Consider the following 15,626-nt stretch of genomic DNA (forward strand, 5'->3'; position numbering starts at 1 on the left):
AACAGCAGATAACACAGAACGTATACAAATAACAAAACATATCAGAGAAGAAGAACAATAAGAACGAACACATCGATCACAACGCTTCACAAACACTCAAACACAATTGTTGCAAACACTGAGCACCTTGGCTGTGCATTTGCCACACACAGCATCCCCACACTTGACACATTTGCAGAACGTTTTATTCTGCATGCAGTGCGCCTTCACCATGGAGGTCATTCTCCTGCGCTCTTCTGCACCAGCACCGCTGAAGGGCAGGTCCGCAAGTGGTGCCGCTTTTGATGCCATCCACTCAGCGCGCAACTCGTGTGCCAGCTGGAGCATGAAGTCCCTTCTCGGTATGTTCTCCTGGCTCATGCAGCTCCTGTACAGCACCCAGGCATTGATGGCAGCGAGATCCAGCACATTATAAAAGACAGCAACGGGCCATCTACGCGTGCCACCTGAGGGAAACATAGGATTTAGTAAAAGCGATTGACCAATGCAGTGTTTTCTATAGGCCTAAAATAATAATAATAACAATAATAGCCTACCTTTCACCGAATATTGGCGAGCCATTTGATCGAGCACGTCAACCCCCACTTTTGAGTGGTTGTAGTATTCCACAGTCTCTGGCTTTTTCTTTCTGTGGAGATGGCCACATTCTGGTGTTGCGTGCTGAGTATTGTCACGTTTCTCCTCGGCTTGCACTGGTAGACTGAGAGCACAATTTTGTCGCTCTTCAGCACCTTGGTGCTGAACAGCTCAGATCTCCCTTGCACAGAGGGTGGGAGCTCCCGCTTGTTGCGCTTGATGGTTCCCACTAGGCTGGTATTTTTCGCGAGAAGCGCTTTGGCGAGAGGGAGGGAGGTAAAGAAATTGTCTGTGGTTATATTTCTTCCCTTACCAACAAAGGGCTCCACCAGCCTCAGCACCACGTTCTCTCCTAGCCGTTGTGTTGCTGGCCTGCTGGCATCTTTTCCCAGGTAAGGGAAGCCATTCAGCATGTATTTGCTGTCAACGTCAGCTGCCAGCCAAAACTTGATGCCAAATTTGTCCGGCTTGTTGGGCATGTACTGTGTGAATGGACATCTTGATTTGGTCGGGAATAGCTGTTCATCCAAAGTGATGTCGGACCCTGGCCTGTAGGACGCGATTGAATTTTCGACAAAACGATCCCACACCTTCCTCACGTGCGTAAACTTGTCGGTGGTCAACCGGCACCGGCGGGTCTCCTTTTTATCAAAGCGCAGGTAGCGCATGATTTCCCGAAACCTGTTCCTCGACAGTGTTGCGTTGAAGAACGCGTTGCCCCACTGCTCGGACCAGAAACTCTCCATCTCAATGTTCTTCCCACAATATACACCTCTCACATAGAGAAGCGCAATAAAGGCCTTCAGCTCCATAATAGAGACATCCCAGGTGGCTCTGTCTCTCCACGCTTCAGCAATTGTGCAATCACGGATTTCCTCCAACATTACATTATCACACAGACACATAAATGCTGTGAGTTTGTCAGTTATGTTGTGACGTGCGTGTGGTGTGGGGCCAGCAGACTCCGTGAGGATGTTCTGTATCTGCCGTCTTCCTGCGCCTCCGCAAGGCTCCATGACCGTCCACACTGTGCCATCTTTCTCTTGGGCTGGTGACGGCTCAGTGGCACACACTAAATAGGAGAGAGGAAAACACTACTTTAGACTAAAGTATATTTCATAAATGTTTATTTGATAATATTACATCCTCGAAAAGGCAATGAAAAGATCATTTGTAAAAAGAAAAGGCATTATCTATATGCCTTGATATCTTATAGCCTACGATTTGTAGAAAAGTAGGAAATAAAAAACAAGAATCATCATACCTTCTGCATGGGCTGGTACAGTAGGCCCATCTGCAAGCGGGGGATCAGGATGGGACGGCGTCACGTTCCGCGGAGGCTCAGGATCGCTGTCAGATGACCCATCAGAGGCAGAACAAACCCAGGACACATCACTCAGTCCTGATACTTCCCCACCATCAGACTCTGCTTCGCTCAGATGGTTTAGCAACGCTAGTGCCTCCTGTACGTTCATGAGTCTCTTTCTTTTGTCCATTTTGGAAATATAACCGGCTCTCTATCTATCTATCGATCTATCTATCTATCTCTCAATCTATCTATCGCTCAATCTCTCGCTCTCTGTCTACAGCAGTAGACAAAAGGCGTTGCTATAGCAACACGTCATGTTTATGTTTATGCGCGAAATCAATAGCGCCAGGAGCGCTGCATTTCTATGAGGTAAACATTACCCGCTGGCGGAAATAGGTATAAATAGCAATTTTTTTGGGCAATGTTTTTCAATCTGACTTCATATTGACACATTTTAACAACACAGGGTGTTACATAACACACTTTCAGGAAAAGTCACGGACTGGGAGACGTTAATATTTTATTGAAAAAAAGTTACATACAATAAAAAAAAACAGCTGCGGGTCAAATTTACCCGTTGGCGGTTCTAGTGTTAATATTGAAGTTAAAAGCATCAATCTGGTGCACTTTGAGAGCAACACGAGGAGATCTATGGATACATTCCTCAACATCCATATGAAACAGAACTGTAAGCAGATTTTCTTTTTATTAATGGATATTTTACAAATCACTCCCCTTTTAAACTGTATTCTTGTTTATTAATAACAACTTTTTTTACTGTCATATAGTATTATATACTATAAGAGAATAGATATAAATCTATTCTCTTATTTTTTTTATAACTATAATGATCATATAAAGGTGTGCCTTTACCTCACTGAGCTGAGGCTATCAGAGCCTCGCAGTCTTTCAGGAGAGAGCTCTCTAAAGCTCTCCCCCCACGGCCGCTTACACAGTAAATTCCAATGTTAATAAAAGCTGTATACGTTTTTTGGGAGTATGATTTATTTTAAATTAACAAAAATACAACATTAAAACCTATAATTGCACACTAAAACCATTATTTCAAAAAAGAACTATTTCACGTAAACCTCTGGTTATGACTAGGGCTGGGGCAGTTCAACTTGATTTGCGGGGGGAGGGTGCGCCATAGTTTTTGGGCGCTGTACGCAATATAGGCGTAGTTCTGTTAGTATAAGATAACAAGATGTACTTTGTTGATCCAAAATCGGGAAATTGTGTTATGAAATAAAAAAATATATAATTTTTTTAATTTCTAACTTTTTAAATATTTTTTCATTTTCAGCGCCCCCCATAGGTTGATGCGCCCTTAGCATTCGCCTATACTGCCTATGCCAAGGGCCGGCCCTGCCGACTCCTCACCCCACCCCCCGTAGTCTTTCAAGTCGGAGAATACATGCCAGTGTTCTCTTCCGGTTTAAAGGCACTATAAATTATATATATATAGAATAATTATGATGATGAATGCATATTTGTTTACCACTAAAATACAGTAACACATCTTTGATTCATGTCGTTTATAACTGGAATATTACAATTATTATTAACTGTGTCTTTAGTCTACGACACAACAAAATAGGAAATAACAACAATAAACACGATTTTAAACAGACACAAACATAAACCATTTAACTACGTAGCCTACTTACTTGTAGAAGTACAAATGTCCAGGAAATATTCCAAAATCAACAACAACTGCGAGGCTGCACACACGACGCTCCGCTTCCGCAACGTTTTGAAATGCGCCTGGTGGGTTATGACGCAGGAGGAGGTCGCAGCGCGGCGCAGCCGCAGCGCAGACGCTTCCGGTGGGTGAGAGGTGACAAGGGGAGCACGTCTGTAACCCGACACCGTTGCCAATCACGGCTTTGATACGGCCACTAGTGCAGGTGAAGAGATGTCGGCGAAAAGACAGTTTCAGTCTGGCGCAAGCAAGAGGGGAAAAAAACTAAACGTGAATAAACTAGAGCATCACTCGACGGTGGGTTATTGTATGAGAGTCAAATGTACAACTTGCGAATGTTGTATAAGTCAAATGTAATATAAATAATTATTGACAAAATGTACATTGCAGATGTTAGCCACATTGGTAAGTTAGCTAAAAAGATAGCCATATTAGACAGTTATCATTGCCATTAATTGCCTCGTCAAACTACGAAAACGTTAGTTTGTCACAAAATAAATTACACTTGTTTGACTTAGATTTGAGGGCAGGGGTTTGAGCATGATGTAATTATTGTTTGTATATCATTTGTAAGTCAATAATATTTTTGTTTATCAATTTGATAGTCCTTAAAGGTGGGGTATGTCAGTTTGAGAAACCGGCTCGAGATACACTTTTTGTTATATTCCATGGAATGCTCTTAACATCCCGATAGCAATGAATATCTTAAGCGCTTTGACAAAAAATCCATAAAAAAATGTCATCAGTGGAAGCCGTATTACCGTAAAAAGCACGACCAATAATTTTAGCCGGCCCGGCTAAAATAACTGGATGACCTACCTGCCAGTCAGCCTTCCATCTGTGCAGAAACTTATCTCGTGCCCTCATTGGTCATGTGCGCGTTCGTGTGTGTTGGAGGAGGGGCTCTGTAAGGAAGTGGCAGATTTGTTCCGGCTGTGTATTTTCTAATTATAGCGCAGGGGGCAATGTTGCTTGGGGCCCCACATTGGCCAGGGACGGCCCTGTGTGAAATGTAGCATGTTCTCTCGCATACACAATGATCGTCTGACACATTTTAAATCGCATTTGTTTCTGACTCTGTCTTGACGTATATTTTTGGCCAGCTCCTAAGTACAACTGCCAACTAGCGCTACAAGCACACCAATAGACACACACACCTAGGGGGCTAGTGTTGATAAATGAGTCCCTGTGGTATGGACATATCGATTATCCAAATTTGAGTTTTTAGTTTTGCATTGATGATTAGTTACTTCTCGGCACACTCTTGTTACCTCTTTCTATGATGATTTAGATGTTGCTGAGCTAGCAATGAATGTTTAATAGCAAGCTAATCATCAACTTAACTTACCAATCAAGCAGGTAAAGTCGTCCTCTTCATGCTTCGGGGAGAAAGGCTGGTCTGTTGTGCTGTACATTATATACCTTACACCAGTGGTTCTCAACCTTTTTACACCAAGTACCACCTGAGAAAATAGTTGGCTCTCCAAGTACCACCATACATGGGCGCGGGAAGGGGGGTGCTGAGGGCGCTGCAGCACCCCCTAGCGGCAGGCAGGGGGTGCGGAGCTCCCCTGTCTGAATTATTATTTGACGGTTATTGCTGCTCCCGCTATGCATAATCTAAATTCCACATTGTTGGTAAAATAATATTTTGGCCTGCCCAGAATGTTTTTTCTGTAGCCCCGGACAATTCTACCTCAATAATATAATACATTAACCGTGCTTTACGTGAACCTCATCAAGACACTAGAAAGGACGGCAGGACTGTAATTTCCCGTGTTCAGTGAATGCAACAGAGGCAAGATACCAGACCAATCAGAGAGTTGCATGGAAATAAAAGTGTGCTTGTGTCATTCAAGCTCGCGGCTCTGTGTGTGTGCGGAAATAGCGCATTTAGTGTGTGTGAGAGAGGGGAGAGAGAGAGGGACCGGTGCCAGCAGCAGGGACCGTGTTGTTAGCATCTGGTTAGCTAGCTGTACTAACGGACATACGGAGCTGTTTGTTCCACAACAAGCTGGAGGAGAGCTCTCCTCTCAGACTGAGAGGCTCAGGTGAGCTAAAGGACTCTCTGAGTGTTTAGATAGTTAACTTTAGTCTAAGTTATCTCAGTGGGTCTCAAACGGTTTGGTCAAAAATTATTCAAAAGATTATTTCCCCGGCACACCTTCATATGATCATTATAGTTCTAAAAAAAATAAGAGAATAAAGGAAAAACAGTTATAAAATACTATATGGCAGTAAAACAAGAATACAGATTGAAAGGGGAGTGATTTGTAAAATATCCATAAAGAAAAAGAACATCTGCTTACAGTTGTGTTTCAACTGGGTGTTGAGAGATGTATCCATAGATCTCTTAATGTTGCTCTCAAAGTGCACCAGATTGATGATTTTAACTTCAATATTTAAAAAAAATCTTCCCCGGGGAGCATCCCCCCGGACCCCCCTAGAGGAGGTGAGGTCCGCTCCCCACTCGTAAAAAATAGCACTTTACCCCTGCCTATATGCCGTGAGCTGATTATCGAGCCTTCATCGTAACAGTAGCGGGTTTACTGTGTGTTTGCGTGAGGGGAGTTTTTTTGTGCGTGCTCTATAGTGCCCGTAATAGTGTTCACTGGAGTCCAGCACCTCAGCACCCCCACTCAAAATACCTTCCCGCGCCTCTGCCACCATATGACCAATGTTAAAATACAGTCCATGCAGGACTCGGAGGCAAATGTATTTTTTTTGTTCTCTCTCTCTCTCACTCTCTCTCTCTCTCTCTCTCTCTCACTCTCTCTCACACTCACCACAAGTGTCACAATTCTCATGTTATGTCACGTTTATAGTTTTGTAGGTTTGGTTGTTTTTGCTGTTTTCCATGTCATGTTTTCCTTTGGGTTATTGTCTGGTCCTTTTCCCTGTGTTTTCCTCTTGTCATTAGTTTCCCTGGTGTGTCTAATTGTCTGATTATGTTCACCTGGACCCCTGTGTTTTCTCCTCCCTCCTCACCTGTGTCTTGCTGTGTGATTGAGTCTTGTGTGTATTTAAGTTCTGGGTTGTCTGTCTGTCTTGGTCGGTTCGTCTTGTTCCCTGACTAGTTCTGCGGTGAGTGTTCTGTTTGTCATTGTACATCATAGCCTTGAAATAAAGGAAGTTTCAGTTTAAATCTGCATTTGGGTCCTGCTTGTTTCACAAACCGTGACAACAAGTGAGAATATAAAGAACAAAATAATAACTTATTCTCACACAACAAATGTCAACTGTACACACATGTCATTTCCTGGACCTATACCAAAGTGTGAATGTAGGCCTCCTGCAACAACCTACATCGTAACAGAAAATGTCCTATTGGGAATTCAGTTCCACAATAATAATGAAAGCCTCCAGGAGCAGATGAGCCTAAGGGGTAATAGCTCATCTTCAGTCTGCTGATGTTTGCTATTGCCATTTCTGTGGTGGCAAAGTAAAAAAGAAAAGAGATAAGAAAAAAGACAACAATTAAAGTGTGTGCTTTTTCAGCGTTTGACCTCGTTCACAGCCTTCTCTCCATTATTTGAGCAAATGCCTTCTTCCTGAGTCACTTCTGTCCATCACAGCCGCTGTGCATATCACTTTTGCGTTGCTCGCGGAGCCTGCGCTTGTGCTCGGTTGATGACTGTCCTCCTCCTCATTCACTTGTTCATTTTCACTGGTAATATTCTCCTCTGTACCTCTCTTCCGAATACCTCCCGTTTTGAGCCACGTTTTTAACATCATTCAGCGTTCTTCTTTCTTTAGCTTGCTTGCAACGTTAGCGGGTAGTAGGTCGTAATTAGCAACGCCAGAAATAAAATAAAATAAATGTTTTCGTTTCCAAATCTAAAAACAGCCTATTAGAACTAATTTAAACCACAGTTTCAATTATCTCAAGCTTATTTTCATTCGTTGTAGTATTTTGATAGTATGATTTATTTTGTAATTAATGTTATTCAATCAAGCCTCAAAGTGATGGCACTTGTCCCTATAGCCTGTTTTAAATTGAAGTTGTCTGAGGTCCTTACCATCAGCTGCTCTTGCTGTAATAATAGTGTACCTTAATGTCCCAAATGTGCACAATGTAGTGACTGCTTTTCGTCTTTTTGTTTACTTAGTTCTGTTTCCTGTATTTTATATGTCTGTGTTATGTGTAAAGGTTAAAGGTGGGGTAGGTACGTTTGAGAAACCGGCTCGAGATACACTTTTGTTATATTCCATGGAATGCTCTTAACATCCCGATAGCAATGAATATCTGAAGTGCTTTGACAAAAAATCCTTAAAAAAATGTCATCTGTGGAAGGCTCTGTAAGGAAGTGGCATATTTTTTCCGGTTGTGTATTTTCAAATTCTAGCTCACTCGAGCTGGTTTCTCCAAAATTACCTACCTCACCTTTGAATACATTTTTTTTTTTTTTTAAATTAATCTTTTTTTTTTTTTTTTGTATATGTCAGATTCCTCCACGTATCACTAGCGGGAGCTGGCGTACCACCAGTGGTACGCGTACCACAGGTTGAGAACCACTGCCTTACACAATTATAATCTTGTGCGCATGCTTTAGTAACTCGTGCGCACGCTTTAGTAACTCGTGCGCACGCTTTAGTAACTCGTGCGCACGCTTTATTAACTCGTGCGCACGCTTTAGTAACTCGTGCGAACGAGAAAGTAAAACTTGGCCACGTTTTATTTATTTTTCTCTCTATGAACCCTCCAGGGCTCTGTAGTATTTCATTATGACACATTTATTTATTTCAGGGGACTTGTATTTCATAATGACACATGTATTTATTTCAGGTGACTTGTAATGCCACATTTCCATTCCTTATATGCAAATGAACGGGGCGTGGTTAGCTCACAGATCCAGACCAAAGCAACAGCACCACAACACTGACTCAATAGCTTTTGTTTCACACTCCAGTACTCTTAAGTGGTTTGCAAACTGCCAATAAACCAAACCGGTTCAAGAACCATTCTTGCGCTTTTCTGGTGCTTAACTGGTTCTTCTCTGGTCTTATCTGGCCCGCCCAAATCTGCTCTTCTGAGAGCAACCGCTCTGACAGCTCTCTCTAGTCTCTACTGGGAAACAGCTAAAAGTCCTTCTGGAGGTAAGCAACGCTACACAATTACACCCAGTCTGAGAGTAAAATATGTCTCGAAGGTTCATTTTGCTTTCTTACAACGTTAAGTTAATGTTAACGTAACCTTAAGTTTGCTAGGAGGCCATTGTTACGAGCTAGCTGTCTTAGCTAACAACAGTTAGCAGCTAACGTTTTCTGCAGTTTGTGTTGCCCCTGAAAAATGTGATGTAGTTATTTAAGGGTATGTTAAATGAACGTTATTTTACAAGTTGAGAGAGTTAAGTTGTGTTTAAAATCGTCAATGTAATGCACGTTAGAGGTTTTGTGTTGGACATGAAGTTAGCTAACGTTAGTTAACTCTACCAGGTTAGCATGTTAAGCTGTACTTTCTGTGGCAGCTAGCTTAATACAAAGAGGGGTTTTGTGCTTCAATGCAAACTTTTCTTACAAATGTGTGTTAATCTACCTGAAACTGTAGGGACAGTTTGTTTCTACTCAACTATAAAGACCATTGTTGAGGAGATGCAAAACATACTGTACATGAGTTTGGTCCAACATATACCTTGAGTAATGTTACTTTGCTGCTAAAAATGAAACATCATTATCAGATGAGGACATCACCAAAGTGTGTGAGTCTGTCAGGGGATTTGATCTGTTCTCTGCATGTCGTAAAGGGCCTATGTACACACTGCTCTGGTATTACTTATCTTGTAAAATGTAAGTCTCTCGCTCTTGTCATCGTTCAGGCTTTGCATTAGAACTCCTATGACTGGTTGCAGACTTGAAGGGAACGACTTCCTGGCCTTCCTGACATCAAGGAAAAAGGTGAGATTCTAATACATTCAAATGCCAAAAGCAAGTTGTTGTTTGTAACTTTTTAAATATGATTGTTTTGGGGCATTTCTGTTTTATTTGACAGAGGCAGTAGATATCTACTGGAAACAGTGGAGAGGGAGAGATGATATGCAGCAAAAGGCCCAGCCGGATGGTTGCTGCTCCGTGTGGAACGTGTTAAATCAGGTAAAGCACTTTGGTACCCAGTTATTTATGGTATTGAGTTTGAATTTAGCCATTGGAATGTAATTTCCAACACTGCATTGTAGAGACTGAAAAAACAGGCTCAGGTTAAAGCTTGACATGATTTGGTCTTTTACTTAAGAGGATGTTTGTCCTCCTGTCTTCTCTTATTTCCTTATCTTTCTTTCAGGTGTAACATCTACCAATGGTTGTACATGACAGAGACCTCCTCCGCCTCTTTGCTGTCTTATTAGTCAATGCTTCTGATCAGGTCCTTTCCTAAATAGTGGTAAGATTTACAGTTCAGTGTATGTTAATTTAGCAACTTAATGCTTTACCGCTGTTGAGTAAACCCTATATTGCTAGTCATTTTATTAAAACTACGATTTGTAAACTTTTTGATTCCAATTACAATCATCTTTTTGTTATAATTGTAAAACATATCTTAACATCCATCTGCAATCAATACAACAAATCATCCAACACTAAATAGAAGAAATCAGGACCTATTTATTTTTATACAGCAGCATGTTTTGGGACTGCTCATTGATGTCATCAAGAGCCATTGAGTCTACCTTTTGTAGTCGGCCTCTTAGAATGTTTATAATTTCTTTGTCTCTGAACATTCCTGTAATAATTTGTTTTTTTATTGTTGATATTGTTTTGTTCTTTATTTTTGTTGTGAGAATCACTTTGCAATTATTGTGTAAGTGCTATATAAATAGTTATACTAATATTATTGTTGTTACTATCATTACTATTATTACAAATGTTTTCTTTGTTTTCTTTTCAGCCCACATCAAACACCTGATCAAGAAGTTGTGAACCTCACTGCTGCGGACACCTGTGTGATATTCGACTCTGACTGGAACCCTCAAAATGACCTGCAGGTACGATATATATATATCTGCTCTGTTTGTCCTAAAGATACTTCAATATGGCTACAACAACAACAACAGTCTTTCCGTTTATTCCTTCGGTTCTTTAAGTGTATATTTTCCCATTTAATGCTTAAAAACTTTGAACAGCAGCTGCACATGATGCTCTTTTGACCCCTCTTTCAATTTTTTATTTCAGGCTCAAGCTCGGTTTCATCGTTTTGGCCAGTCTAAGGCGGTGAAGGTGTACCGTCTGATCACTAGAAACTATGAGAGGGAAATGCTGAATAAAGCTAGTCTGAAGTTCGGGCTGGACCGTGCCGTCCTGCAGAGTATGAGTGGGAACAAAGAAGGCAATAACAACGGGCTGAGAGAAATTAAATGTGTCATATTTCTAGATGCCAAGTCATTTTTGGGTCAGTCGCTGTTGCAGTACACTTAGTTTATTTTCGAAAAGAGTTTTCTAAATCCACTTGTAAATGTCTCTCTGCGTCGCCTTTAGCCGGTCGAGCAGTTCTCCAAGAAGGAGATCGAGGACCTGCTGAGGAAAGGAGCCTACGCCGCCATCATGGACGAGAACGACGAAGGCAATCGCTTCTGCGAGGAGGACATCGACCAGATCCGGCAGCGAAGAGCCACCATCATCACCATCATCAGGTATGTTCTTAGTAGCACTAGCCACTTGCTCTTTGTGAGATACCAAGTACTTGGTTATTTGAAATGTAATATTGATGATGTAATAATTAAAACTAGGGATGGGTACCGATCCCCCGGGGCTGAATTATTAAAGGCCGTGGTACCGTTAACGTCCAACGTTATCAATATTTTTATCGGTACTGGAGATATTTAAAAAATAGATGTCATATGTATTATATCTACATAAACATTATATCGCAGTCTTACTGTCGCCAACTCCGTTTCCAATATGCAATAAGACTACTAAATGCGTCTATGATTTATTTTCGATGTTTCCAATCCAGGCGAGAGATCTTTCTCCCCGGTCGGTGAGCGAGGGGGTGGGTTAGTTTACACACACAACCTGCTACATGCATGCAACACACACACACACACACGTGCACACACATGTGCGCACACGCGTGCGCACAGAAACACACACATGGCGGAGAGAACTAAGCGCCCCGAGGGTAGTTATATGTTACCGTCATGGGCATGGTTGTATAATAAGAACTGGATACAGTTTCGGATGCGGGGTCTCGTTCTTTCCGAGCTGCTCATTGGCGCAATGCGCATGAAGTCAAAATGGCCCAACTTTTGAGAGCGAAACGTCAGATTACCCGTCATGCCTGGCTGTCAGAGCAGAAGAACCCGTATGTGCGCTCACAGAACATGCGCCCCTTAAGCCCCGCCCTCCGAGCACCCACTCTCGGCTCACTAGAAAGAATGGAGAGAAAATAAATTTATATTTGTCTTTTAGTGCATTTTACAACTTTAAGGACCGAATGATTCTAATAATGTGAGTTGCTCCCGATGGCATGGCCAACGGTGTGTGAATGTGTGTGAATGTTAGGTCCTAGAGTAAGGTACACTGCTCTGTATGAATGGGTGTGAATGGGTGAATGACATGTAGTATGTAAAGCGCTTTGAGGGGTCTTAAGGACTGGATAAAGCGCGATATAAGAACAGTCCATTTACCATTTACCATTTAATAAGGGCTATAAAATAGTTCATACTGGGTAGTTTATTTAGTTAAAAAAAATTATCCACCGATTTACAGACGTCTCTTTCCCAATGTTAGTCAATGGGAATAAGTATTTCTGGGCCGGTCGACGTCACACACTGGTAAGAAAATTGTAGTACCACCGTTTGGACACAACGAATATTTTCCTCAGAGTCCGGCGCACTTCCTGGGGGCTTGGTGTTGAGGTGGAAAATGCTCGTTGCCAAAAGTGCAATAAGAATTTAGCATGTAAGGGCGGTAACACAAGCTATTTGTCTAAACATTTAGCAAAAGTGCACCACATTCAGACGGAGAAATGCACCGGGTTCGACTGTCTTTCTAGTAACTCTATAGCAGTGGTTCTCAATTGGTCAGGCCTCGGGACCCACTTTTTACTTTGTCAATACATCGCGACCCAACATTTTGAAGCACTCAAATCTATTCAACAAAAAAACGTGCTGTAATATATACGCTTTTCAGCATACAATATTAATACAAGTGAAGTACAGTGCATATATCCCTTCACAGAACTAAAGTATGCTTTTAAAAAAGGTTTAATGAGATGATGGAATCAAAGCTGAGCTATATGAAAAGGCACACATGCTGAAAACCCAACCCCAGCAGGTGGTCTGGGGGGGATTCTCCCCCAGGAGATTTTTAGAAATACTAACATAAGCTATGCATTCTGGTACACTCTGAGAAGAAAATAAATAAATCTATTACTACCCGACATATTAATAATATGTTATGCCATTGTTTGTTTTTAACTTTGTTCTGACATCTTGCTGCGAGAAGAGTAAAGAGGAGATAGTCTGTCAGCAAAGATATTTTATTGAGAAGATGATCACTACGTGACAGAAGTTTTCAAAACCGTTGATGGTCTCCGGTACTTCCAGTCCAACGCCGACTGCACGCACAGCATTAGAAAATCGGGCCTTACAAAAACAAAAACAAATCCTTTTTGTTTTTTTTCGTTCTTCACTCACACATCCGCGACCCACTCGAAACGGGTCCGCGACCCACTTTTGGGTCTCGACCCACCAGTTGAGAACCACTGCTCTATAGCCCCCATCCACGAGTAACGTTTCCACGTCAGGTGTTATGTATGCTAGCAGCAACACACATTGAGTATCATTGAGTTAACTCAATGATACAAACATGGGTTAATGATTAGAGTTAACTGAGTTATTTATTTTGTTAAAGTTTCAGCTATTCTGTTTGCAGTTCTATCATCACATAATTTCATACGATTTGTTAAAACATTGTTGTTTCTTATTTTCAGTTCTTTCAAGCAGTGGCTGTATGAGAAAGACGTGGAGGACCAGGAAATGCTGGCCGGATTGGCAAAGACCGGAAGATAATGGATATTAACAAGAAAAAAATGAAAATAAATTATTATTTCTTTGTTGCTGTTTACATTTTGAATTATATTTGTTATTTTTAAATAAAATGCATCTATTTTAGATGATATATTTATTTAGATGTAGGTTTTTTTTGTAATATTATTGTATTAAAGCTCACATGTCATACTTTTCCGGTTATTACCCGTCCCCTTGTGTGTTATGAAGGTTTTTATGCATGTAAACGGTCTGCAGAGTCAAAACCCTCAAAGTACACCCTGTAGCGAGTAAAACTCTAACACAGAAAGAAGAGTACCTCCCCAAAACGCCTCGTTGGTGAAACGTCATCATCCATTAGATTTTTCCGGGTACGAGATTACGTAAGCACGTACCCCGAACGAAATGGACCAATCCGTGGAGCCGTTACGTTACGTCAGCGGAGCCGTTAGGTTAAGCCCCCGCTGATTGGTCCAAATTGACCAATCCACGGACTTCCTCACACACACACACAGTGCAGGCAGCTCTGCTGATTTCTCCTCCCTGGCTGCAGGCTGATAACAGACAGTTGGGACCGCGGCAAAATTCTCTCTGCAGACCCATTCTCACCGTGTTTATCAACCTTTTTCTTACTCAACGATTCACAGCATGATCCAGCATGATCCACCACCATGGACCATCCGTATGGTCCATGCTGGTGGTCCATGCTGGTGACCAAAACACAACATATGCTGGTCCATGCTGGTTTTTTCAGCAGGAACGCAACCACACTTATAAAAAAAGAACACACTTTATACAGTCAGGCAACACTAACCAGGCTTCGTGTGATTCTGTTTATTTGTACCTTACTTTGACCATCCGTTCACTGTCATTGATCATTGTGGAGAGCAGGCAGAAGTGTTGTTTTGTATTATAGCAGCTATCAGATGGAATCAATACATGGGCTGCACAGGTTGTGCTGTCGGACTAACACAAGTAGAATCATAATGAAAAGGTAAAATGTGCCTGTAGAAAACGGCTTATGCCACAATAGGATAGCAACAAGTAGTCAAGATAGTCAGTTTAGCTTCGGTTGCTGTTGCATAGCTGCGGTCAACTCAGCGTCTCGCGTTCGCTTGGTCAAATCAGCAGCTATTCATTTTTGAGAGCGCAATCAATAGTGCCTTTATGGTAATCGCTGTACAAGAGTAAAATAATGCATGTTTTTTTCTGCTTTATTTGCAATACAAGTCATTTGTACCATAAGTTCTTAATACAACTGACACTGTTTGACTCAGTCCTAGTTTGACTGCTACAATAAAATGAAGTTTTTACTGTGTACTTTTTGGGTAATACTCTCTCAAAGTCCCCTCCTGAGAATAAAATCATGCCACTTCTGCTTCCGCCTTATTTTCATTTAGTAGTTTGCATTATTTTTATTCAGTAGTCCTTCTCCTTTTTCTTCCTCTTCTCGAGTAGTCAGTGTGGTGCTGTTGCTTTGGTCTGGGTCTCTGGATCTGTGAGCTAACCACGCCCCGTTCATTTACATATAAGGAATGGAAATGAGTCATTATGAAATGCAAGTCACCTGCAATAAATAAATGTGTCATTATGAAATAAAAGTCTCTTGAAATAAATAAATGTGTCATTATGAAATAAAAGTCCCATGAAATAAATAAATGTGTATTTAAATGTACATGTATGTACATATTTATTGCCTCATTTATTTATTTCAGAATGTATTTCATAGGCATATTTATATATATATATATATATATATATATATATATATGTATTTATTTAATTATTTAATGTATTTATTTAATTTTGGCTTGAATGGCAGTCACGGACAGGAATCCCTCAATTTAAATAAAATGAGGCCACGCTTTATTAACTCGTGCGCACGCTTTATTTACTCGTGCGCACAAGTTAATAAAGCATACGCACGAGTTAATAAAGCGTATGCACGAGTTAATAAAGCGAAAGTAAAACGTGGCCATGTTTTATTTATTTTTCTCTCTATGAACACTCCAGGGCTCCGTACGTATCAAGTCCTGCGGGGGTTTTCCTTTTCAGC

General features: G+C 41.2%; 2 protein-coding genes across 4 annotated transcripts; one reads left to right on the forward strand and one right to left on the reverse strand.

Moving 5' to 3' along the window:
- Nucleotides 1–1,389, reverse strand: LOC307016427 (piggyBac transposable element-derived protein 4-like). The gene is made up of 2 exons (XM_079645538.1): nucleotides 537–1,389; nucleotides 1–446 (listed from the first exon to the last, which is right to left on the reverse strand). Exon 1 carries the CDS (start codon nucleotides 1,386–1,388, stop codon nucleotides 540–542), a length of 849 nt encoding a protein of 282 aa, XP_079501664.1. The 5' UTR covers nucleotide 1,389; the 3' UTR covers nucleotides 1–446; nucleotides 537–539.
- Nucleotides 1,390–3,514: 2,125 nt separating this feature from the next.
- Nucleotides 3,515–15,129, forward strand: LOC307015064 (chromodomain-helicase-DNA-binding protein 8-like). 3 transcript variants are annotated; one of them, XM_079643435.1, is made up of 8 exons: nucleotides 3,515–8,687; nucleotides 9,407–9,485; nucleotides 9,580–9,680; nucleotides 9,868–9,966; nucleotides 10,471–10,567; nucleotides 10,755–10,971; nucleotides 11,058–11,212; nucleotides 13,516–15,129. In XM_079643435.1, the coding sequence occupies exons 6-8, from the start codon at nucleotides 10,836–10,838 to the stop codon at nucleotides 13,537–13,539; spliced, it is 315 nt and encodes a 104-aa protein (XP_079499561.1). In that variant the 5' UTR covers nucleotides 3,515–8,687; nucleotides 9,407–9,485; nucleotides 9,580–9,680; nucleotides 9,868–9,966; nucleotides 10,471–10,567; nucleotides 10,755–10,835; the 3' UTR covers nucleotides 13,540–15,129. The 3 variants fall into 3 exon arrangements, 2 of the variants coding, with proteins under 2 accessions (XP_079499561.1, XP_079499562.1); XR_013801411.1 differs by having other exon boundaries at nucleotides 3,515–9,485; nucleotides 10,755–10,908; XM_079643436.1 differs by having other exon boundaries at nucleotides 3,515–9,485.
- The last annotated feature ends 497 nt before the right edge of the window (nucleotides 15,130–15,626 follow it).

This window comes from Notothenia rossii (genome assembly GCF_949606895.1).
Source record: "Notothenia rossii genome assembly, chromosome: 8".
Taxonomy (NCBI): domain Eukaryota; kingdom Metazoa; phylum Chordata; class Actinopteri; order Perciformes; family Nototheniidae; genus Notothenia; species Notothenia rossii.

Coding starts and splice junctions, on each gene's coding strand:
- LOC307016427 (XM_079645538.1), bottom strand. CDS start 1,388: ATGGAGCTGAAGGCCTTTATTGCGCTTCTCTATGTGAGAGGTGTATAT.
- LOC307015064 (XM_079643435.1), top strand. CDS start 10,836: ATGCTGAATAAAGCTAGTCTGAAGTTCGGGCTGGACCGTGCCGTCCTG. Junction 10,972..11,057: donor AGATGCCAAGTCATTTTTGG/GTCAGTCGCTGT, acceptor CGTCGCCTTTAG/CCGGTCGAGCAGTTCTCCAA. Junction 11,213..13,515: donor ACCATCATCACCATCATCAG/GTATGTTCTTAG, acceptor TCTTATTTTCAG/TTCTTTCAAGCAGTGGCTGT.